This window comes from Morchella importuna, assembly GCF_003444635.1.
Source record: "Morchella importuna strain M04M26 chromosome Unknown Morimp01GS006, whole genome shotgun sequence".
Classification (NCBI taxonomy): domain Eukaryota; kingdom Fungi; phylum Ascomycota; class Pezizomycetes; order Pezizales; family Morchellaceae; genus Morchella; species Morchella importuna.
The window spans coordinates 1,186,536-1,208,738 of NW_025763403.1; the positions used below are offsets into that span (position 1 = coordinate 1,186,536).

The following is a 22,203-nucleotide window of genomic DNA, read 5'->3' on the forward strand; positions in this document are numbered from 1 at the left end:
TCGCCAGGATCCCTACCCTTCATACCAATAGAGGTAGGGGTCATCTGCCCTTATCTTCACCCATCGATGAAGAACAAGTGGTGATTACCCTAGGGTCGTATGGCTTGACTGGTAGAACAGTTACTTTTGTAACAGCCCTACTGTGGCTCTGTTACACTACCCCCCTCTCCGGTAGACTCGTCCCGAGTCGAACCTAGGGTTTTTGGTATGGTACATTATGCGCATACAAGAAAATGTAGCTCTAATAACGATTCCATACTGACTTTATGTACCGGGGACAGCCTTTCCACGTATCGCTAGGATCCGGTAGAAAAGGTGTGGCCGTGCAAGATGGAAAATCAGAAAATCGGATAGTTGGGCGAGAAGGATCCTGAGTACTTCTACTCCAAAGGATTCCATTCTCTGCTCCTACTTCCTTACTAAGTTCTGGTGATTCCTTCAAGTGGAAGGGAAGCACTACCACCGCTACCCCGCTTCTCTCTAAGCGTTAGCGGGTGCTTCCTGTTCCAAAGGCAACCACCCTTAGTCAAAGCCTTTGTAACACCTGCAGTCTTGGTTGTCGCACAACGGGGACCTGCATGAATGAGCTACCGCTCAGGCGTAAGCTTAATCATTGCTGTAGAGCTCTTCACTTATTGTAGACTTTCCCAGGCATAGTCCCTGCCACTACGGGCGGACTTATCATGCTCGGAGGATGTAGAGGATCGCTGAGCACTCAGAGCTTCACTCTGGCCGGCCTTCTAATCATTGGCGAGGCATAGACTCGTCAGTCATTGCTCCCATGAATAGATCCTCTTCCTAGCGCTCAGAATGTAGTTACTCTGACAGCTGGTAGCTAACCACACTGCCGGTACTTGCATGTCACTGTGCAACTGGCTTCTATCAATAACTCTCAGCATGTAACCGGGCCCTGTGTGTACTCATACACCAGACAGTTGAAATGGCTCCGTTACACTCTATTTTCCGCATCCATTTCTATTAACAAAGGAAAACCTCAAGTGAAAAACGTGTATCCCAACAAAGGGAGACCCGTTTTCTCCACGCTTGTCCCAGAACACTCCGGTGCATCGGTTTCCTTCACTTTCCTGTATTGCTTCCCAGGGAAACAACGGCATCCGAACACTGTCAGACCGATGGGAAAAAACGCCGTATTTTGAGGATTTCTAAAGTTTCACCCATGAGCCCCGTGATTTTCCGGGATACTTCGGATGGAACTCTCGGAGCGTCTCGTCTGTCGTTCCTTGCAACATTTTGTAAGGTTCCCGGAAGTCTTCTGAGCGATAGCTCTCCCAGGTAATCCGATATTGCACGAACTTCTCCCCCACGATCAGCCTTGAACCTCATCCGGAGGTGGAATCGCTATAGCTCGTTGATGATCCTTTGACTCCCAATACGGTTCCAGCAGAGATATATGGAAAACATCATGAATGTTCTACTGAGAGGGTAGATTCAGCCTGTAGGACGTGACACCAAGTTTCCCGACAACCTGAAAGGGACCCGATTTTAGTAATCTAATTAATTTGATGATCGCTTGGTTAAGATGTTGTGTCGGTCCATCATCACCTCATCCCTGACCTTCAGTTCTGGTGCACTCATATGTTTCTGATCATACCATTTCTTCCGCTGTGCTTGCGCCGCGCTGGGCGCGTCGAAGTTTTCTAGTTTCCGTTTAGGTGAGGGCCAAGTGGAATCTGGTTGAAACCCATAGTTCGCGTAGAACGGCAATATTTGGTTGACTTTTGGGTGGCCGTGTTGTAGGCTTACTCGCAAATGGGAGTATTCTTGCCCCATCGTCCTGCTGATAGAAGCAATAGTTTCTGAGATATTGTTCTAGCGTTTGGTTGACTCTCTCAGTTTGTCCGTCAGTTTGAGGACGATCTCTTCCAAATCTAGAGTCCCGATCGGAGATAATTTCCTCAGGAAATTCATGCAGTCGGCATATCTCCCATAGGAAGGTTTGAGCAAGCTCTTGAATGGTTGCTTTGGTCTCGAGCGGAATGAATTGGGACATTTTGGTGAAAACGGTCAACGATAACCCAGATATGGGTATAGCCCTCAGATTCAGTCAGGCTTGCGATAAAGTCCATTGAAATGGAGCTCCAAGGCATAGAGGGGACCTCTAAAGATTGCAACGTCCCATACTTCTTGTGTGTTGAGGCCTTAACGCGTTGACATGTATCGCAACTCCGAACGTATTCTTCCACATTGTTGTCCATCTTTAGCCAAAGGAGAGTGCCTGAAGGCGTTCTGCCGTTTTGAATTGTTCAAAGTGACCAGCAGTCTTCGAATTATGTAGGGCGCTCAGGATCTTGAGCTCCAGTTCTCGATGATTTGGAATGTACCACTTTTCCTTATAGAAGACGTCTCCATCCTTTAAAGTGAGGTCTCGGTTCACCAGATTCCCGGAGGTGTTCTCAATGGCTTTTCTCAAGGAAAGGTACCCTGGATCTAAGGCTGCTCGAGCCTAGATTTCATCCGGGAGCACCGGTGTGAGTTTTGCAGACTTGGGCTGCTCTTGTCCATGCTGAGTTGATCATAACGATCGGGTATTGGACAGAACCCATTATAAGTTGTCCTGGCTTAAACAAGCGAATTTCAGGGTCTTGATGAGCCTTACCCCCCTCTTTAAGGGCGTGGTCCCAACGCCGCGACAAGATGTCTGCTCTGGCGTTTTAGTTTTCCAGGGCGGTATACAATTTTGAAGCCAAACACTGCGAGGTAGGCCGCCCCTCGAGCTTATCTCGGTTTCAGTGCCTTTTGCTCTGTCGGATTCCGGGGATAAACCCTTGGCAAACCCAGGCTGGAGGAAGCCCAGAGTGTAACGGGGTAAAGAGAGCACAACTCGTGCCTAGGTCCGGAAGGAGGGAACTGAGGATCTTATCATTCACTAACTGACCCTCATAGCCAGTCTTCCACATCAGCTGAATAATGCTATTCGGGAGGAGTCTGTTCCTCCCTTGGCTGCGTGGGTGAGGTTATTCCATTAGGCTACCGCATCATCCCTAGAGATGGCTTCGCCAAAGGCTTCTGTGAGAGCATCCACAAAGGAATCCCAGCGCTTCCATCTCTCATCTCACACCACAGACATCCCAGCTATCTGGTTGGCAGAAGATATCGGATCCTAACCTCTTCGGAGGTAAAAGACTGGCTTTCAATGGAGAAGACATTCTCACATTGCCCGATGAAGGTCCGCACATTATTTGCTTTGCCATTGAACTTGGCCAGAGGGGGTGTCTTTGGTTCTCGGCCACTGGAGGCAGTGGAGGGGAGTGAGGGGGGGCCGGAGGTCTCATGAACTGGGCTATGGAGGCCAGAGCTCTCTCTCTCTGCTGCTTCTCCAGCATCTTCCTGAGGTATCTCCGCCATCCTCACCTTTCTCCATCCTCATGCTCCGAATCTGAACTATCTGAGTCTCTCTCTCCTGTGTTGGAAAGCGCCACCAACCGGGGGGACTATTCCATCTCCTCCACTATTACCCGCTGGTTCTGGGTTCTGGTTTTTTCCACCGAGGTTTCCCTCCGGCTGGAGGTTCCTCCTGGGTGACTTCGCTCGTTGAAGCATGACACAATGGCACCTAACTCCTTGTCGTGAACTTCATAATTCCGTTCGGCTCGCGAATTCCCTTTTTGGAGTAAAGGACTCCTGGATGGCACTTATTGTCATCTCAGTGGAATTGGGACCATATGTTAGATTTTGGCGGAGTTGGAGGCATCGGTCTCAACCTTGGTGGCTAGCTCAGCATCAAAGAGGGCTAATACGGGGGCGGATTGGAACGCCTCTTTCAGGACTTCGAACGCACGCACGCCTTCCTCAAACCAGGTCAATTCGGTGTCCTTGTCTCTTCCGACGGTTAATCTCGGGTTCGGTTAGAGCCGGACCGAACTCCTGCTACGGGTAACCACGTTGATCCTCGGAACTTGGATAGGAGTTCGCTTATAAAAGCGGGGTACCCGTCGAACTTGGGAGGGTAAGAATCCATTCCCTCTATCCATTCCACAAAAATTCGATTTTTTCCACACACAAAACCAAATTTATTACCTCTTCTCAGCAACAATGCTTTTCTTTATTCTATTCCTCTCTTTGTTCATCGCGGTCAATTCGTCTATCGTACAAGCGCTTTTATCTAACGCTAGTCGATCTCGCCGGGAGACGAGGCTTAGATCCTCAAGATGTCCGGTTATTACCGATCTCCTAAAGTTGGATGGTGGTAACTCTGTATATGCTCGGAGAGTTACTCGGAAACCTGTCCGATCACGGAGTGCTGTGAGGTAGGCATGGTTTAGTGGGGCTTGTAACCTCCTCTTACTCCCGCTAATGTTTCCACAGACAAGCTGTTCCTCGAGGTTTGGAGACCTCGACCTTCGACGGCCATTTCAACCAGGTTCCGTTTCTGACTCGGGAGGATTTCCATCGTCCTTATCCCTTCTTCCAACAAGGGGACAGGAGTGTTGGTCAGGCTCGTGTCCGTGCAGCAGCAAGGGAGAAACGGGAACAGGTGCGGTGGATGCGGGAGGAGATTGAGCGAGATGGGAGGGGAGCGGAGTGGATGCGGCAGAGAGTGGCACAAGAAGAGCGGAATGAGAGACAGAAACTGGCACTCGAAGCGCATTACGAGGCATGGTGGCGCCAGAAGAAAGCCAGTTATCCTCCTCTTCCGGACCCTGCCTGTCGTCATCGTGGACGGAGGGACATTGACTGTGGTTGGGACTGGGGCCCAGATGGGAAATGGGGTCCTCTGACCAATGGGGCTATCAGGATTTTCTAGGAGCGGTCCTAGATGTGGTCTCCTTTCGAGCGAAGCTGGGCGCTATATCCCTTTGAGCGAATGTGGGCGCTATAACCCTTTGACGGATACAATGGAGACCATAGTAACGTGTTCGCCTCTCCCATGCCAGCCCGAGCTGAATAAAAAAAAAGCTAACTGCTTGGTTATTTCAGCGTTGAGAGTGGTCCCAGATGTTCCGGTAAAATTTTTTCCTTTCGTCGGGGTTCTTTAAGCGAGGAGCTTAAAGTTATACTGTAACGGGGGTGCTAGGATGATACACGACCGTGACTTCGATCTGACATAGAAAGGGTAACGGGCAACGATGGATTCATTGGGCTCGTTCGATCGAAAGATGGAGTTTATTTGTTTGATCGTATTTGTAGTCTAAAAACTTAATAACTTTAAGGGGTCTCCTCGCTAGTAAAGATTCCATCACTCCCCGAGTTCAAACTGGGGGGCAACCGAGTACTTTTATCGAAGTTCCGCCCCTTTTTTCCCGCTTTTTTTCTCCCTAGACCCTTCGTTTTTTCCCCTAGTCCGGGGACACCGCGACTTTTTTCTATGAGGGGCGAGAGGAGTTGCTGCCACCCCTCGGACGAACTTCCGCCCGAGTCAAATCACGCAATCTCTGCCAAGAGCTGGTCGGGATCCTAAGAACTAGCGGAAACAACCGACCAGATAGCAATTGCTTATTCAATTTGTTTTAGAACAGATTTGGTGTTTTTGTAAAGCGAGGTTTGCTTTTAGTAGCTTGGGTCGTACTCCTACTCCCCCTCAAAGGTGCTCCGGGCTGAAACAGGAGGGTTCCGGCGGTTCGACGCTCCGGGGGTTATTTTTGGGGTCTAAAACGTGTTTATTTTGCAGTGTTTCCTCAACTCCGCAATCCGTTCATTCAACCACCCCAAATGGACCGGAGCATCGTCAGGATCCTTCCTGACGTGGTAAAGCATATTTTCCGAGCATCGGTTGCTAAGTTATTGCACCTCAAAGGTTGACTTCCAAGGTAGGGTAACTTATGTTTGGGGTTACCCTTCCGTATTTGGCATGCTCGTCCTTCTGCTCTAGTTTTGGTCCAGTCGCCTAGCTTGACTTATAAGACTTCTTGCTCGCCAGGATCCCTACCCTTCATACCAATAGAGGTAGGGGTCATCTGCCCTTATCTTCACCCATCGATGAAGAACAAGTGGTGATTACCCTAGGGTCGTATGGCTTGACTGGTAGAACAGTTACTTTTGTAACAGCCCTACTGTGGCTCTGTTACAGTTCTCATCTGCACAGAGGTCCGCAATCCCATTCTCTTGTGATCTCCTTCTCGCCTCATTGATTATCTTCCAGCAGGTAGATAGATTCACCTGAGAATTCGCTGATATCTGAGATAGTGTCATTCTTCGTACTCCTGTCAGTGAGGAAAGGGCAATGATTTGACCCCTTTTCCCCATGGGAGTAGTCTTCCCTCGTGGGACAAAAGGCATTGCTAATATCTGGGAATAGGACAGAGTACTCGCGTTATTTACATTTCACATTTCACCGTGACCTACTTCTTTGTTATGGTTCAGTTCGGAGACTATTCGGACAGTATTATCACTCGTTACTGGACTACACGTCTTCTGCATGGTTCCTGCACCTCATATGCGGACCCGGTCATTTTTACAAACGTCAGGAAAATACGAGTAGGTACATACATACATCATTCGTGATCCTAAGTAAGATCTCGTTCATGTCTGGGGCAGCTGTTCGATCCGCATCATCCCCCACGTGAGTGCGTGGGGTAGAGACCAATGATCGCCAGCACGCGAGTGACATTCTCTGACTCTTGGCACTCACGTGCCCCCCCACATCCCACCCATCCCATGCGCCACTAGCAAAGAAGAAAAAAAAAAAGATTTCGACCCAATCCCGGCCCCACCACTTTTTCACTTTCTATTCCCACGCAACCTCCATCTCCGCCATAACGGAAAGAGAAAAACTACTCACAGACAAATGGCCTGCCTCAATTGCACGACGCGGGTCCTGCGGTTATTCCTGCACGCAAATCAACTCCCGCTGCGGCCACTGCCACTGCTGCGAACAGCAGGGCTGCAGAGAGTACCGGCGTATGCGCGCCTCGCGATACACCTGACGGCACGGAAGCAGAGTACTCTTGCGACGCTCGGCGGCGAGCTCACGGACGACGATTATGTGCCCTTTGACTACCACCTTGTGGGGACGGTGCCGGCCGCGATAGGCACGGCGGTGCAGTCTGGGTGGCCGCCGCCGGTGCCGGAGGTGAGGCGCATGGAGAGTGAGCCGGATATAGAGCTTACATCGCCGCATGGGGAGGGGGCGGCGTGGTGGGATGGTGTGGAGGAGCTGGCTGCGGTAGAGGAGGGGGAGGGGAAGAAGATGGTAGGGATTTTGAAGAGGGAGGCGTATTGGACTTTGGATGGGGGTGAGCAGACGTATAGTCTGACGCCGAAGAATAATAAGGGGAAGAGAAAGAGGGAGAGGGAGGAGAGGGAGAGGCTGGCGGCAGCGGCGGCGGCACTGGCTCCTGCAGAAGAGATAAAGGAGGTTGATGTTGCCGTAGTGGCGCCTGCGGTGGAAGAAACGACCGCCATAGCGGGGGAGGAAAAAACCGACACAGCGGAGGGTGTGAGCGCAAAGGAGGGCGAAGAAGTCGATGGAACGACCAATAATTCAGAGGCGGACTCCGCGGAGGGTTCAGAGACAGCTTCTGCGAAAGCTGCCAGGAAGGCCGCGAGAAAGGCCTGGGAAGAAAAAAAGGCTGCCCGAGAGGCCAAGATCGCTCTAAAGGAGGCCCGGAAGGCCGAGCAAAGTCTAGAGAAGAACCGGGAGAGAAGGAAACGAAGAGCGGCAGAACGGGAGGCCGCCGGCATCGCCACAGCAGAAACGGAAGGAGATTCCTCAAAAACTCATAAATACGATCAATTCTTCTCGGACACACGAAAAGCCACCAGCACCGAACATACCCCGCAGGCCCCGCGAGCTCCCCGGGAACACTTAAAATCGTCGGACCAGAAATCTGCCCTCGAAACGCCCAGAGCTCCCCCAAGACTTACCCTCCAAAAGCAGAAGCGGTTTGGTGCAGCACCGGATGTACTTGAGGGCCCTGAGTCTCTTGAAACCGACCAATACACGAACAAATGGGACCTTCAAATCCCGGAGACGGACCGCGAGCCCACTCGTCTCCAGAAATGGGTTGCTACTGCTCCCCGGGACAAGGTCGAGCCCTGGCACATCTACAAGGCGCGGCTGCAGGCGAAGTTCAAGGGGCAGGCCTGGGCGCCCCCCAAGAAGCTCTCGCCAGATGCGCAGGAGGCCATCCGGGTGTTGCGCAAGAATCACCCGGAGATTACGACCAAGATGCTGGCTGATAAGTTTGAGGTGAGCGGGGAGGCAATCAGGAGGATTTTGAAGAGTAGGTGGAGGGAGCAGGTGAAGACGCCTGAGAAGGCGCAAGAATGGGCCGAAAAGTGGGCTAAGAGAGGCGAGAAGGTGTTCCAGAGGTGGGAGGAGGCGGGGATTGTAACGACGAAGAAGAAGATGAATACGATGGATATAAAAAAGGTTCTCGATGAGAGGCTAAAGGCTGAGAGGCTAAAGGCTGAGAGACTAAAGGCTGAGAGACTAAAGGCTGAGAAGGTACCGACGGTGAATACGAGTAGTGTGTCGGATAGACTCTTATAGAACATTGTGTATATACGTTTACGGTTTTTTTGTTTTGTTTTAATGTACTGTACTTCTCTTACGGCGCATATTTCTCTTCTGTCTTGTATTTGTTTTACTATATGTACGTTACATTCAATAATATACACGCCCCCCAAAAATGAAAACCCAGTCCCAATTATAAACCGTAAACCCAGCCGATCCCCAATCCCGATGCTAAATTCTTTCTTTATTGCTTCGCTATATACGCATGGGTTTAATTTGATGTAATTAATTGAAAGTCGAGCCCGAAGGGACTGATAGCTTACCATATGCTTCATAGTCGGTCATCCAGGAAATAGCCTCCTCCAAAACCTTCCCACAGGCTTCCGACACACCCAGAGGTGGTTGACGCTCGTTCTTCTCAAAGCAGAAGAAGGTGGCCATCCGTTTTTCATCTCGCTCGAGCTTGAGGGCCTCTGACCGCGGCTCACAGTCAAACTGGTCGTAAAAAATACTTACTGTATCTATCACGGCGCCAAAGTTGCCCATCAATAGCTCGAACTGCACGTGGTTGTCGATTCCTGAGAAGGGGGTTGCCTCAATTGTTGAGAAGGGAGCTGCTCTAGTAGCAAACAGCTCGAGGAAGGTGGCCATTTGTTCCATAGCTTTGTTGAACAGGCAATCATATCCCCGGCCAGTTGACTTAGATGCATCGATCAGAGTCGACACAACCTTTTGATGTTCCTTAGCCATATCGCGCCATAAAGCACGATACTCTAATCCACAGAGTTTATATGCCATCGTCGAGATGTCACAAGATCTGGGTAGCTCCCTGATTCGTCTCTGGAGCCACTGGGGCCCTTTATCGTGGTTTCGAGGACGTAGGATGTCATTGATTGTTAGGTTCTGGATTTCTTTATGGAGATCCCAGATGGAACACCGTGGCTGAGTCATTTGAATATGTAGAATTTGGGGGGTTTGGGGGGTTAGGAACCGGCGACGAGCTGTACGGCACAGCTATTATCTCTGGAAGCATGGAAGTAGACGGGTTGGGGAAGAGCTTAAGCTATTATATATTTATATTCGTCATCCGGGCGCACAGACGTTCCCCAGTACCACAGTATATGAGTTCAGGCTCATCGTCACTTTTCTTTTTCTGATCCATATCGTGGTGTATCTATTCCACTGGCCCCGATCCTTGGTGCATGCACGCGCTGGTTGGTCTGCAGCCTCTATAAAGTATGTAGGTTTGTAGACAGGTGGCGGTGACACAAGCAAATACATGTACTCACCTCGTTATTTCGTAATTACAGCGCGACTGGTCACTGGTAGTACCGCCATAACTCGAAAAATTGGCTAGCTTCCAGGATAATCCCTGGCCGGAGATAGCCAATTTTTCGAGTTTTGGCGGTATTTAGAAACAGGGGTCTGAAAACAGGATTTGCATGGTTGTCGATGGACGAATAGGAATCTTCCCTACTAATCCCTGTACCTACCTACTCTACTCCAGAGTCTCATAAGACCAAGGAATACATGTACCTACCCCAGCAGGCGTAGTACTATCTAGAGAGGTTTCGCAACGAGAATGGAGGCCTAAGCGGGTAGATAGAGTGACTGGAAATCTTCCTGATTGGGACCAGAGCGAGTGGTTTCTTGAGCTGTGGAAACCCAAAAGTGTGAGTAAGAATTCGATAGATAACTGCCTTGCTTCTTTGAAGGAACCAGTCATTCCAGTCTCGAGCCGAATTTGCGAAACCTCTCTACTACATAGTACTCTACACTCTACCTACTTTGGTTCTTATACTAATAAACGAATGATACCATTGCAACTCAAAAACCTGTCAAAACTACCAACACTGCTACGCTAGTTCCTCCTATAGAGTGGATAGATTTTTGCCTACTATTGCTTGAGAGCGGGACACGAATGAAGGATTAGGATCCAGCCTGACGGCTTACTTTATTTTCTTTAGTTTTCTGTCACTCGAGAAGCACCGCCACAACCATGCTGGATGCCTGAATTAGTGGGAGGCCTGATTCAGGCCCGACATCTAACATGCCACCTGCAGATAAATCTGTTGTGAGCAAATTCTTCAGGTTACTTCGTCTCAGGAGATAGAATATTTTCAACGCTGTCCTAAGATCTGTTATTAACATGCGGCATGCAAGATCAATACTATACGTAGCAATCAATAATATGTGCTTAACCCACTTACGTTCGTTGGGTGCTGTGGCTTCCCTAGAAAAGAAACCAAACATAATTACATACATGTGCCAATCCGCAATTCAAATGTAACTCCCAGAGTGTTCTTAAGTACTACGTATACGTGTACATGTCTCTAGATAAATATAAGGCCGTCCTCGTCTACTGACCCTTTTTCTCTTCTTTACCTTCAATACTCAGTCCATTCGTGATTGCATACAAGCTACATCAGAACCCAGACACAAGTCGTCAATTCTTATTTGTGAACCAGCCTCAGCCTTAACAACGCGCCTTTCACGTGACCTCGACCGTTAAACCACCTCGCGTCAGGATCAGCCGCCAGGATGAGGCCCCATGCGCGCAACCCAACCGCGCTTAAAGCGGGCCCCGGTAATCCCACGCCAGGTAGCAACGAAAGACAAGAAACTCGTGGGAACTATTTACCTTTGGTATCCCAGACGCCTCTCTCTCATCATCAAGGACCCATGACAGCTCGGGACCACGGGCCTCCAGGTAGTGGAAGCAATCCTGGAATGGGCCGCTCTAGATTCAGACATGAGCCCAATCATCAATCTAGAGCTGTTGATTCTACTATTGGACGGGCTGATGTGGGGACCATTGTTCCAAATCACTCAGAACCAATACTTTTTTCTCTTAAGACGAGAGAAGAACGCATTGCTTATAACAAAGCACGAACCCAGGAGGAGTCTGAAAGGATCAGGGCTAGACGTCAAGCGGAGCGTGAGAAACTCAGGGAAATCAGACAACGGGAGTTTCTTAATTATAACACCACGAATAGCACCAGTGGAGGTAACACGCCCACGCCTCTCACCGGCCCCACAACAAACTCACCCGGTTCTCCTGGAGGCAGCAGCAGCAGCAGCAGCAGCTACCAAGGCAATCGACGTTCCCCCTCTCCGTCATCTCCACTGCCACAACCCCCCCCACCCCCAAGACAAGCTCAGGGACCAATCTATTGGGGGGAATGGAGCACTCGTCCGGAAATCCATATACGACTAGCGGGACTACCTATGCAGTATAAAACTATAGACGTATATGAAACATTCAAACAATTTGGAGTGATTGAAGCAATAAAGCTCTTTGAGAATACACATGGCACCAGGGATGGGGGCGGGGAAGTCAAGTTTAGGTATAACACCACTTCTCCTTTGTTTTAAAATTATATGATTGTATCCTCTAGTTGAGTTCATACTTACATTAGCGCAGTCAGCTTTATAAGCCAGACCCATTTTGGACCGCACCTGTATCATACCTGTGGAAAGGAGTCATGGAAGTGATGACGGCAAGGCTGCTTCCTCTTCCTCAGCATAAATTCAAAGTAGCCAGTGAAGTAAATAGGAACATAGAGTATTCCGACAGATTTGTTAGAGTCCCCACCTCCTCCACTACTACCTTTCAATATTTCTAATAATTGCTACACAGATCTTTAAACCCAAGCAACTAGACTTTGGACTCATGGTTGAGGAAAATGTTTTTATGGGCATGCACACAATACATAATGTAGCAGAAGATATTGTCTTTGAGGTTAACTTGTTCCGCAAGCAAATTGATGTCAAGTTCAAAATCTACCATGCCAAAGAAGACGATTCCCTAGAGTCTGGAGAGTCAATTACCAGTCAGGATGAGAGGGTAGCAGAGCCTGCCAAGGATAGATGGGAAAGTTACCGTTTCCAGATTCCATTTTCTCAACTTGGCCAGATCTTGGAATATGGTCCCAGGATTTCAGAAGAAAGCAGGGCTTTACTTATTTCCCTTCCGTCGCCTCCATTGTTCTGGAGAGAGTTATTCAATGTTGCACTGTCGCATGATCCTAAAGCAAGCTACTGGAGTAGCTTTGACAAATGGTTTCGGCAGACGGGCATCGCTTTCGACCAAGTTGATAGATCAACGTCGCCGGTTTCCTTAAGACAAAAGAATCCGATCATTGACACAGGTTTGTACTCCAACTGAACAACGCTCACATGTCCAATATAACTAACAAGCCTAGGTCGGTGGACAACATACCGCTTCCAATTCGGCTTAGAGCAAGGCCAAATTAGTCGCTTTGGGGAAATGCTCTTGGCTCTGAGAGATTTCAATATCAAAACCGAAGTGGTTGACGACCTCAAAACTACCATGAAGAGGCTAACCCCTATATGGGACACCATTGATGCGAAATCTACCAATTCTTATTATGGTGGTCTTTTGGCAGCACTACGACCGCTTCTCCCATATCCCACTCGTTACCAACTAGAAGTCTGTATTTCTCGGAATTTCTTGAACGAGTATAACATTACGACTGAGTTTATCGATAAGCTACTTAGCATGAATTCCGATAGGGCAGTACGTTTATTAGAGCATGTTGCAGAAAATGAAAAGCGACGCTTTTATGACCCCATGGATATCTTCAATCTCACCGTAAAGGGAGGCACAGCAGCCCTTCTCAAAAAGCTCAAAAAGCTCGAGGGTGATTACCAGCGGGTGAGAAAAGCCAGCGTCACACCGTCCACGGTTTACTACGCCACGCCCACTGTTGAAACCACCAACAGGGTTATAAGGCACTATCGTCATTACTCTGATAGATTTTTGAGGGTACAATTTGTGGATGAGTTCAAGGTATCTTCAGAAAATCTCAATTATTTTGGTGAAATATTCTAATTGAAACACAGGCTCGGATCAATTCAACAAACAAAAATTCCATGAACGAAGTCTTTACACGGATAATGACAGCCTTGGCACACGGCATAACTATTGGTGGAGAGCACTTTGAGTTTCTTGCCTTTGGAAACTCGCAAATTCGTGAGCATGGCGCATATTTTTTCGCCTCAGATGAACATGTCTCAGTAAAGGATATCCGCAAATGGATGGGGGAATTCAAGTCAATCAGGATTGTTGCCAAGCATGCTGCTAGGCTCGGACAATGTTTTTGTGAGTTTTATTTGTTTTTATAATGTTTTCCCCAGGGAAGGGCACACGATGGACCGAGGAGAGAGGCCCAGCTACAGTCACCTTTAGGGTAACGAAGAGTTTGGAGTAAAAACGAGAAGGAGATTCCGGCCAACCAAAGACTGGGAAACCAGATTTTTGGTTGATGAATATCCTCTTTATCGTCCAACCAGTCACTTTGTTGCAAAGGTGGCTGTAGTACCGGTACATATCGGGAATCTTCAGTGGTTCCTAACTAGGCGTCTGTTGTGTGCTCTCTCCTCAGAAAAATGTTTTGTTTTGTTTTTATTCTAGCTGCGCTAACTATTATAGCTACCACTCGTGCTATCCGTGGTGTTCAGGCCGACGTTGTGGATATCCCTGATATTGAGTACCCCGATAATGAGTACAATTTCTCGGATGGTGTTGGTAAAATCTCAGAGTTTCTCGCAAGCCTCATTTCCATGGAGCTCAAGTTACCAAGGGACCAGCCTCCACCATCATGCTTTCAATTCCGGCTTGGTGGTTGTAAGGGGGTTTTGACTGTATGGCCTGATGCTAAACAGAGGGAGGTCTATGTTCGCCCCAGCCAGGAAAAATTCAAAGCAAAACATAAAATCCTCGAGGTCATTCGTTGCTCGCAGCCTGCAACTGCATGTCTCAACAGACAACTTATCATAGTCCTTTCGTCACTTGGAGCATCAGACCATGTGTTTAGAGTTAAACTAAAGGATACGCTACAGAAATACGCAGATGCCATGATTAGGCCCGCAGCTGCACGATACCTGCTCTGCAGAGCCATCGATGCAAATCAATTCACTTTGGAGCTTGCGTCCATGGTCCGTGATGGTTTCATGGAGACCCGAGAACCTTTCGTGGTTTCTCTTCTGAGCCTGTGGCGGTCTTGGTCGATTAAATATCTTAAGGAAAAGGCAAGGATAATGGTTGAGAATGGGGCGTTTGTCCTTGGCGTGGTTGACGAGACTGGGATTCTTGAGGGACATTATGATGATGAGGACGAGGACGACAAGGGCGATAAGGTTGATGGCAAGAATCGCGAAAAGAGAAAGGAAAAAAAAAAACCTACTATGCCAGAGATATTTCTACAAATCAGCGATCCGGAGAATCCAGGTCAATTCAGGGTGATAGAAGGTTTATGTCTCGTTGCACGTAATCCTTCTCTTCACCCTGGAGATATTCGGACTGTACGCGCTGTTAATATTCCAGAATTGCGGCACCTTCGCAACGTTGTCGTATTTCCTAGCAAAGGGGATCGTGACCTTGCGAGCATGTTATCTGGCGGAGACTTGGATGGAGATGACTATATCGTTATCTGGGATAAGGATTTGACTAATGGGGTCACCAACTATCCACCAATGGACTATTTACCAATGGAGCCAATTGAATTACCTCGTGATGTTGAGGTGAGCGATATCACGAAATTCTTTGTCAATTATATGAAAAACGATAAGCTTGGGGCTATCGCGAATTCCCATCTTGCCTGGGCAGACTACCTTGAAGAGGGAGTAAAGTCCGATCACTGTAAGTCTATTCTATCTCACTGTATTATTACTTAAGCTAGATGGCGTTGACATTAGATAGGCCTAACTCTTGCCGCCCTGCACTCCGACGCTGTGGATTACGTCAAGACGGGGGTACCGGCCGACATGCCCCGCAGTCTGAGGATCAGAAAGTATCCTCACTTCATGGAGAAAGAGAAGGATAAGAGCTATACTTCTTACAAAATTCTTGGACAGTTGTATGATATGGTGGAGAAGATAGACTTTGTGCCTTCTTACGAGCTTCAATTCGATGAGCGTATATTGAACGCTTATACTCCTGGCGAAGAGATTCTCGAGGCAGCAAGGGAGTTGAAGAGAGATTACGATGCGGCAATGCATAGCATCATGGCCCAACACGAAATCCACACAGAGTTCGAGGTCTATTCGACCTTTGTTATGCACCATTCGCAGGCTGCGGGGGACTACAAGTTTCATGAAGAGATTGGGAATATTCGCAGTGGCTTGAAGGAAATCTGGCAAAAGGCTGTTATACACAGGGTTGGTAGTAGCGACGAATTGAAGCTCGGGCCATTCGTCGTGGCTATGTATACAGTGGCCAAGCAGGAATTGGATGCGGGATTGGATGATTTAAAAGCAAAAAAAGCCAAAGGAAAGAGACGCGAACGCTATGTTGAAGGAGAGCCCCTGAAATTTACTCCAGAAGATGTGAAAGCGATGCCACTCATCTCTTTTCCATGGTTGTTTGGGGAAATTCTAGGCAAAATTGCTAATCGTGAACACCCTTTCAACACCGAAAGCTTGGGCCAAAACGAATATCACCATGTCTCAGAGGTTGGACGTTACACACAGGTGATCCCCAATCGCCATAATACAGCTGCAGACGATTTTGCTGGTTTTGAAACTATACCAGCAGAAGAGAGTTCAGACGACAGCAGCTCCTACAAATACTTCGACTACAGTGAACGATCCGACGAAGACGAAATCGTTGGATACGATACCGATACCAAAGAGCATAACAGCCACACCCCCGATAGCGATGGGAGTGGTTCTTCCGGTATACCCCAAATGATCAATGATATCCATAGAACCGACGGCAACATCAGTAGTGAGGCTTTGGATAAAATCTCACTCGATGGGTTGTCTTTCTGAAACCGCTTCTCAACTGTGAGTTGAGGAGATATCAATGATCAATGACTAGGATTAGGGAATTAGGTTTATGAATTTCTTTTCGTTACTACCTCTCATTTTACTTCTTTCAAATATTCAGGAAATTGCTCATGTCATGATTTTATCTCGCATTCTTTTCATTCTTGCTTTTTCTTCATTCCTTTATTCGTCGAACCTCACGTGCATCGCTTTCATGGGACCTCTTTTATTTCTTCGCTTTCACGGGGCACACTTTTATTTCTATCTTTTCCATCATTCTTTGTGGTAACTTCCAGCCTTACCGTTTCTGAGGTCTTATTTTGTTGTGCCTACATACATGTAGTTTGCCGTGTTGGATGTTTGTTGAGCCATGCTTGGAGAGTTTCGAGAATTATATTATTTTCATTATAAAATTTTCGTAATTCAGACCAAGGACCTGTTCGGACAAGCCAACAATTCGAGTGATTGGTATGTAGTAATCTGACAGATTATCGACTTTTGAATTACTTTAATAATCTATGTTATTTGTGCAATTGAGTAACACAACTTTCCGGGCTCCCGATTATCCCAATAATCTGCCAAACAATACAGATGCCCTAGCGCATCACGTAAATCTTTGATCGGGTAAGCCTTATGCAACGTTCTGAAAATGCAGACCATCAAGACATTCTGAGCTGTGCCAACTCGGCAAAAGTTTGGTATTAATCAACTCTACTACCACTAAATTCTACTACGAAACAAAGAAAGGCGGATGAATGCAATCGATATCTAACCTATAGATGACCGATCGACGTCAAGCCCCACCACTCTACATGCCACTATGACCTATTAACAGCTCATGATTTACCTCGCCAAGTTAAAAATACAGTTCAGTCCATTTTGAAGTCCAATTTAACCATGAACCTTAGTGAAATATTCCTTTGACTCTTTGGGATTGGCCTTGATTGTTTCTGAACCAGTATTCCAGTTGGCAGGGCATACCTCGCCATACTTTATAATTTCGTCAGTAACCTAGCCTAAACTCAGTAGCTGGTGGAATATACCTTTTCTGTAAACTGGAAAGCGTCTACCAAACGGATTGTTTCATCAACTGAGCGCCCAACTGGAAGATCGTTGATGGTGATCTAGAAAAATGGTAAAATGTGAATAAGAATTCCTCCAAACTAATTCAAATTCATCTTGAATCGGGATATTCTTACCTGGCGGATAGTTCCTTTGGGGTCAATGATGAAAAGACCGCGAAGAGCAACGCCCTCCTCTTCGATCAAAACACCGTAATCTTTTGCCAATTTGTGGTTCTTGTCGCTGTAAAGAGGAATATTGACACTTCCTAGACCTCCATCCTTGCGAGCTGTTGAGGCCCATGAGAGAAGACTTCAAAGCTTAGAGTCAGTAACTTGGATGTGCATGTGGGTTACACGGAGATATCCGACTACAGGATAAAGTACCCACCTATATTCAGAATCAACGGAAGCGAAGACAACCGAAGCTCCGCGTTCAGCGAATTGTTTTGCGGCATCTGAGAATGCGATAATCTATCATGAATGTGTTAGTTCAACGTAATGCATAGTCTCGATCAGAATTGGTCGAATCGGTGGAGTGGAAACGGGATTGGCCAACCTCAGTAGGGCTGCATGTCCAAACGATCACAAGTCAGTTTAGTCCGGTAAATGCTTTTTTTTTTCAACGCGATAATATGATAAAGCTTAAACATAGCACAACCGCAGATTACTGAAGACTTACCAGACAAATGTCCATGCCATGGGGATGAAAGCTAGAACGAGCCATTTGCCCTTGTAATCCTCAAGCGAGATTTCTAAACTCCATAAATGATATTAGTATACAACCATTAATATGATGAATTGAAATTGACTGGAAAAAGGGCGTTTGAGCTCCCTGGATGGATAGCTGGATGGATTGACTGACCTGCGAAAGTTCCGTCGACAACGGCAGTTCCTTTAAAAGAAGGGGCAGGGTGTTGAACGCGGGCAACCATTTTGCAAGATTGAAGATTGATGTTTTATTCGATACTTTGGCAATGGTGATGGTGATAGGAAGAAGTTGAGAGAGAAGGGAGTAGGGAAGGTGCTGGTAGGGAGAGTTTAAAGGCACGTCAGGGGAGTCGCGGGCGTGGGCTGATATAAGTACTTAACACGATTGCATTGATCTTCATACGAACACAACGGAACCAACTAACGCCTGTGCGCTGACTACCGCATAAAGTGGAGAAAATTCGCGTACTTTTCTACTATTAATTACGTGAAATGAGCAAAGGGCAATGGACCTCAGGGCTAACAAAAAAATAACCATCACTCAGCAACAACGGCGGACCGCAATTCTAGGCTCTCCACTAATCTGTATTCTGAAAACCTGAGATAATCATGTTTCGAATTATCTGGAAAAGGTTGGTGACTCTTCTACGCGTTTAGCGAGTGCGCTATTGAGAACCAGAGTCTCTTGGGGTTTAGGTCCGGATCAATTGCCGATGAGCCCACGTTTCGTCCCGCAAGCCGTTTCCTGTGTGTTAAGTAACAGTCGCGTCTTACCCGGTGGGCTCACGAGATCAAAAGGGTTACACCTTATCTTACATGCGCATTTGACAATAAGAGGGACAGACATATGTATATTCTGTATTGTTACTAACAAACGCTGATTTCATGAGAATCTGGGCTTCAAGATCCTGACAATCCTTGCAGGGTCTACTCTATTGGGAGAATTTCCCGGCAGAGAATGTCGCCGTGGGATATTCGCTTCTAGAATTGATTGCTTCCATTGCCTGAAACACTGATGTTGCGCAAGGGGCACATTCTTAATCTAACATACGTGGATCACGACTTCGATATCAAGTTAAGTACATAAATGTACTTACATGTAGTTTTATATCATCACTGACGCGAAGGCCAAAGTAAGATGCCCGCTCTGTTGGTATGATGAATTCGAAACATGGAACTACACGTACCGTAGAGTAGAAACACTTATCTACATGTACCATCATGTAGCTACCTCGCCAAGACAGTATAAACCTAACCCTCGTGACGACAATCCCAAATTTGGTGCACTCGCTTAAGGAGTGCTCAGTCTTTCAGATCGGAGAGGTGGTTTCTCCGCCGGGGATGTGGGATCCCCGGAAAAATGCATGCATCGATAAGACTAACTCTACAAAAGCTAAATACATACCGGCAGCTAATTTCAATTACATAGAGCTCTATAAATGCCATAAGAGTGCTCTTTAACGAGAAATCGGCTTTTGTTGTAGTTTCCGGTGACTATCATTGATTTCGATGCTCGTATTATACACAGCAGAACGATTGACATTCTCAATCAGCATCAAAGGGAGTTAGGCGGAGATAAGAACGTCACCATTCACTGCGGGACGCGGCAATTCCCCGCTAGCTATACAGCATGTATTTCTTCCCCACATTTACTACTTAAACTCCTAAAGCTCCCATTATTATTTTTGTTCCAGCATACATACCACTTTGCATACGCTATGAATAACTCACTCGCGGCTCATCCTCATGAAACTAATCCGGAGGATGATGATATGGATTATGAAACATCTAATGACCATGACAACAGCGATGAAGGTAAGAGGCTTGCTACGGTCTGAGAACTCGTTCTTATTTGTTTCAAAAGGTATTTTGAGAATTCTCATTCATCTAATGAAAATCGTACGCAGATGTGCTTGAATTTGAAGATGCAACAGAAGGCCAGAATGAGGAGAGCGAAGAGGAACTTGATGATGATGACGATGATGATGACGACGAAATTGATACACGAGCTAGAGCAGTGCAGATTGCACGCTTACTTCAAGGACGGATTCCATTCAACGGAAATATGGTATTCAGACTTAGCAGTGGAAACAGCGCATTCGTTGAGATAGATAGATACCCGCGCCGCCGGCCTCCCCCCCAATATAGCGAATTCGATCCAGTGCCGAGTGCGATTGGCCAAGAACTCATGAGGTCGGGAGACTTTGGATCTGTTGGTGCACCTATTATACCGGGGATTGAGTAGGATATGGAGAGTTATTCTGACGGATATTCGCAGAATGAGTTGCAAAGCTATGGGGCCGGTGGTGTTTCAAAACCAACTAAAGGCTTTACGCTATCCAGACGGTTACTCGAAAGGGAGATTGGGAGCTACGTTGGAGAACGAGGTAGAATTTTAAACCAATTGATGGCACAAGTGCGTTCATTTTTTTTGATATTCCGGGCCAATAATATAGAATACGTTAACTCATAACGCTTATAGTCAATGCTTCCGAGCAGTAAAGCAGACTTTATCATCCATTATGACAATCGCTCCTACTCTGGTCAATTTTCCGAAGATGGGAATTTCTTTTACAGCTGTTCTCAAGATTTCCAGGTACGAATGTACGATACCTCAAATCCATACGAATGGAAATATTATAAGTCTGTGGATTATATTGGCGGAAGATGGACCATCACCGATGCGACTCTTTCTCCAGATAACAACCACTTGGCCTATAGTAGCATAACAAGCTGTGTCTTCATGGCGAACACAAGCCCTGGTAATGATGAAATTACTCCTTTAGAGCTAAGTCACGGAGAACGTGGAAACAGGAATGTTATGGATCCTCGTTATGGTGTAAGTCCTCTTTTCAAGAAAGCCCTGGGGACACGAAGTAATTTCGAATGTGCTTGGTAGATATGGTCTGTTCGATTCTCTGGCGATGGTCGTGAAATTGTAGCTGGGGCAAGCGATAGTTGTCTCTATGTATATGACATAGAGACCCGTACGCCGATTCTCAGGCTTCAAGGGCATGAGGAAGACGTTAACGCCGTTTGCTATGGAGATCAAAGTTCCCCTCATATTCTCTACTCTGGGTCTGATGATACTACAATCAAAGTATGGGATCGGCGCAGTATGGCAGATGGGCGGGAGGTAGGTGTGTTTGCCGGACACACGGAAGGTTTAACATATGTGGATAGCAAAGGAGATGGAAGATATGTTCTCTCAAATGCGAAAGACCAGACTATGAAGTTGTGGGATATAAGGCGGGTTGCTTTGAATCAAAGACACGAGTGCATTGCTAATGATTACGTAGGAAAATGATGGATCCTAAAGAATTTGATGGGTTGCCTGAATTTAATTACTCTAGCGGATTTGACTATCGCTCGCAGATGTAGATTCACACTTTTCCATATAAAATTACCTTTGAATGCAGTCTTGCTAACCCCCAAATAGTTACAGGGAACCCCCTATAAAGCTACCACACGATTCCTCTTTGGTTACGTATCGTGGGCATAGTGTCCATAAAACCTTGATCCGATGCCACTTTTCACCACCCACCTCAACTGGATCTCGATACGTCTACACTGGTTCTTCAGATGGAAAAGCCAAAATTTACAATCTTGATGCAACGATTGCTGGCGAGATAGATGTCAATGCTGCCACGTTGAATACTAGACCGGTGGATGAAAGGTTGAATAATAGCTGGTATCGCGATTGGGACGAGGGATCAAGCTCGAGAACGTCATGGAAGACGTGTGTAAGGGATGTCAGCTGGCATCCTAGCGCACCTGTATTAGCAGGTTTGTCACCAGATTACTTCTCATTTCGTTTCATTTTGAGGAAAAAGATGTCTAACAAGGAACTTAGCTACTTGTTGGAATGGGTATGGACTCACTACAGGAACAGTGAGCTTACACACCTGGAACGGCGGGGAGTCAAGGTGGGACGGAAAGGTGACCGCGAGGAGATATAATCCCCAGATGAGACCGAGGTTCCAGGAAGCTTCGGAGGACGACGACAGTGATGATATGATTGACGATATATAATTGCTTTTTCATTAGTTCAAATTGTCAAATATGGTGTTTAGTTTTTTTCTTTCTTTCTTTTCCTTTCTTTCTTAAATCCATATCGCTGCTTTCTACTTAACCAAGCTCATCCCAGTTCCACTTTGCATTTAGTTCAAAATACGATGTTACATAACATAAGTACACAATTCACGCCGCTCGAATGTATAGTTC

General features: G+C 46.9%; 6 protein-coding genes across 6 annotated transcripts; 4 read left to right on the forward strand and 2 right to left on the reverse strand.

Moving 5' to 3' along the window:
- Nucleotides 1-6,745: 6,745 nt before the first annotated feature.
- Nucleotides 6,746-8,452, forward strand: LAJ45_03123 (uncharacterized protein; the record flags this gene model as incomplete). The annotated part of the gene is made up of 1 exon (XM_046112712.1): nucleotides 6,746-8,452. One exon carries the CDS (start codon nucleotides 6,746-6,748, stop codon nucleotides 8,450-8,452), a length of 1,707 nt encoding a protein of 568 aa, XP_045974201.1.
- A 208-nt stretch (nucleotides 8,453-8,660) lies between these two features.
- Nucleotides 8,661-9,214, reverse strand: LAJ45_03124 (uncharacterized protein; the record flags this gene model as incomplete). Its single annotated transcript, XM_046112713.1, has 2 exons — nucleotides 8,661-8,671; nucleotides 8,740-9,214. The coding sequence occupies 2 exons, from the start codon at nucleotides 9,212-9,214 to the stop codon at nucleotides 8,661-8,663; spliced, it is 486 nt and encodes a 161-aa protein (XP_045974202.1).
- Nucleotides 9,215-10,957: 1,743 nt separating this feature from the next.
- LAJ45_03125 (uncharacterized protein) lies at nucleotides 10,958-16,210 on the forward strand (the record flags this gene model as incomplete). Its single annotated transcript, XM_046112714.1, has 7 exons — nucleotides 10,958-11,763; nucleotides 11,841-11,997; nucleotides 12,057-12,567; nucleotides 12,622-13,229; nucleotides 13,283-13,541; nucleotides 13,872-15,080; nucleotides 15,141-16,210. 7 exons carry the CDS (start codon nucleotides 10,958-10,960, stop codon nucleotides 16,208-16,210), a joined length of 4,620 nt encoding a protein of 1,539 aa, XP_045974203.1.
- An 888-nt stretch (nucleotides 16,211-17,098) lies between these two features.
- Nucleotides 17,099-18,203, reverse strand: LAJ45_03126 (uncharacterized protein; the record flags this gene model as incomplete). The annotated part of the gene is made up of 7 exons (XM_046112715.1): nucleotides 17,099-17,197; nucleotides 17,251-17,331; nucleotides 17,407-17,581; nucleotides 17,660-17,742; nucleotides 17,828-17,837; nucleotides 17,951-18,023; nucleotides 18,134-18,203. The coding sequence occupies 7 exons, from the start codon at nucleotides 18,201-18,203 to the stop codon at nucleotides 17,099-17,101; spliced, it is 591 nt and encodes a 196-aa protein (XP_045974204.1).
- A 1,494-nt stretch (nucleotides 18,204-19,697) lies between these two features.
- On the forward strand, nucleotides 19,698-20,127 carry LAJ45_03127 (uncharacterized protein; the record flags this gene model as incomplete). The annotated part of the gene is made up of 3 exons (XM_046112716.1): nucleotides 19,698-19,794; nucleotides 19,887-20,047; nucleotides 20,095-20,127. 3 exons carry the CDS (start codon nucleotides 19,698-19,700, stop codon nucleotides 20,125-20,127), a joined length of 291 nt encoding a protein of 96 aa, XP_045974205.1.
- Nucleotides 20,128-20,167: 40 nt separating this feature from the next.
- LAJ45_03128 (uncharacterized protein) lies at nucleotides 20,168-22,011 on the forward strand (the record flags this gene model as incomplete). The annotated part of the gene is made up of 9 exons (XM_046112717.1): nucleotides 20,168-20,191; nucleotides 20,258-20,395; nucleotides 20,462-20,818; nucleotides 20,879-21,013; nucleotides 21,081-21,115; nucleotides 21,163-21,228; nucleotides 21,279-21,356; nucleotides 21,419-21,765; nucleotides 21,833-22,011. 9 exons carry the CDS (start codon nucleotides 20,168-20,170, stop codon nucleotides 22,009-22,011), a joined length of 1,359 nt encoding a protein of 452 aa, XP_045974206.1.
- Between the last annotated feature and the right edge of the window lie 192 nt (nucleotides 22,012-22,203).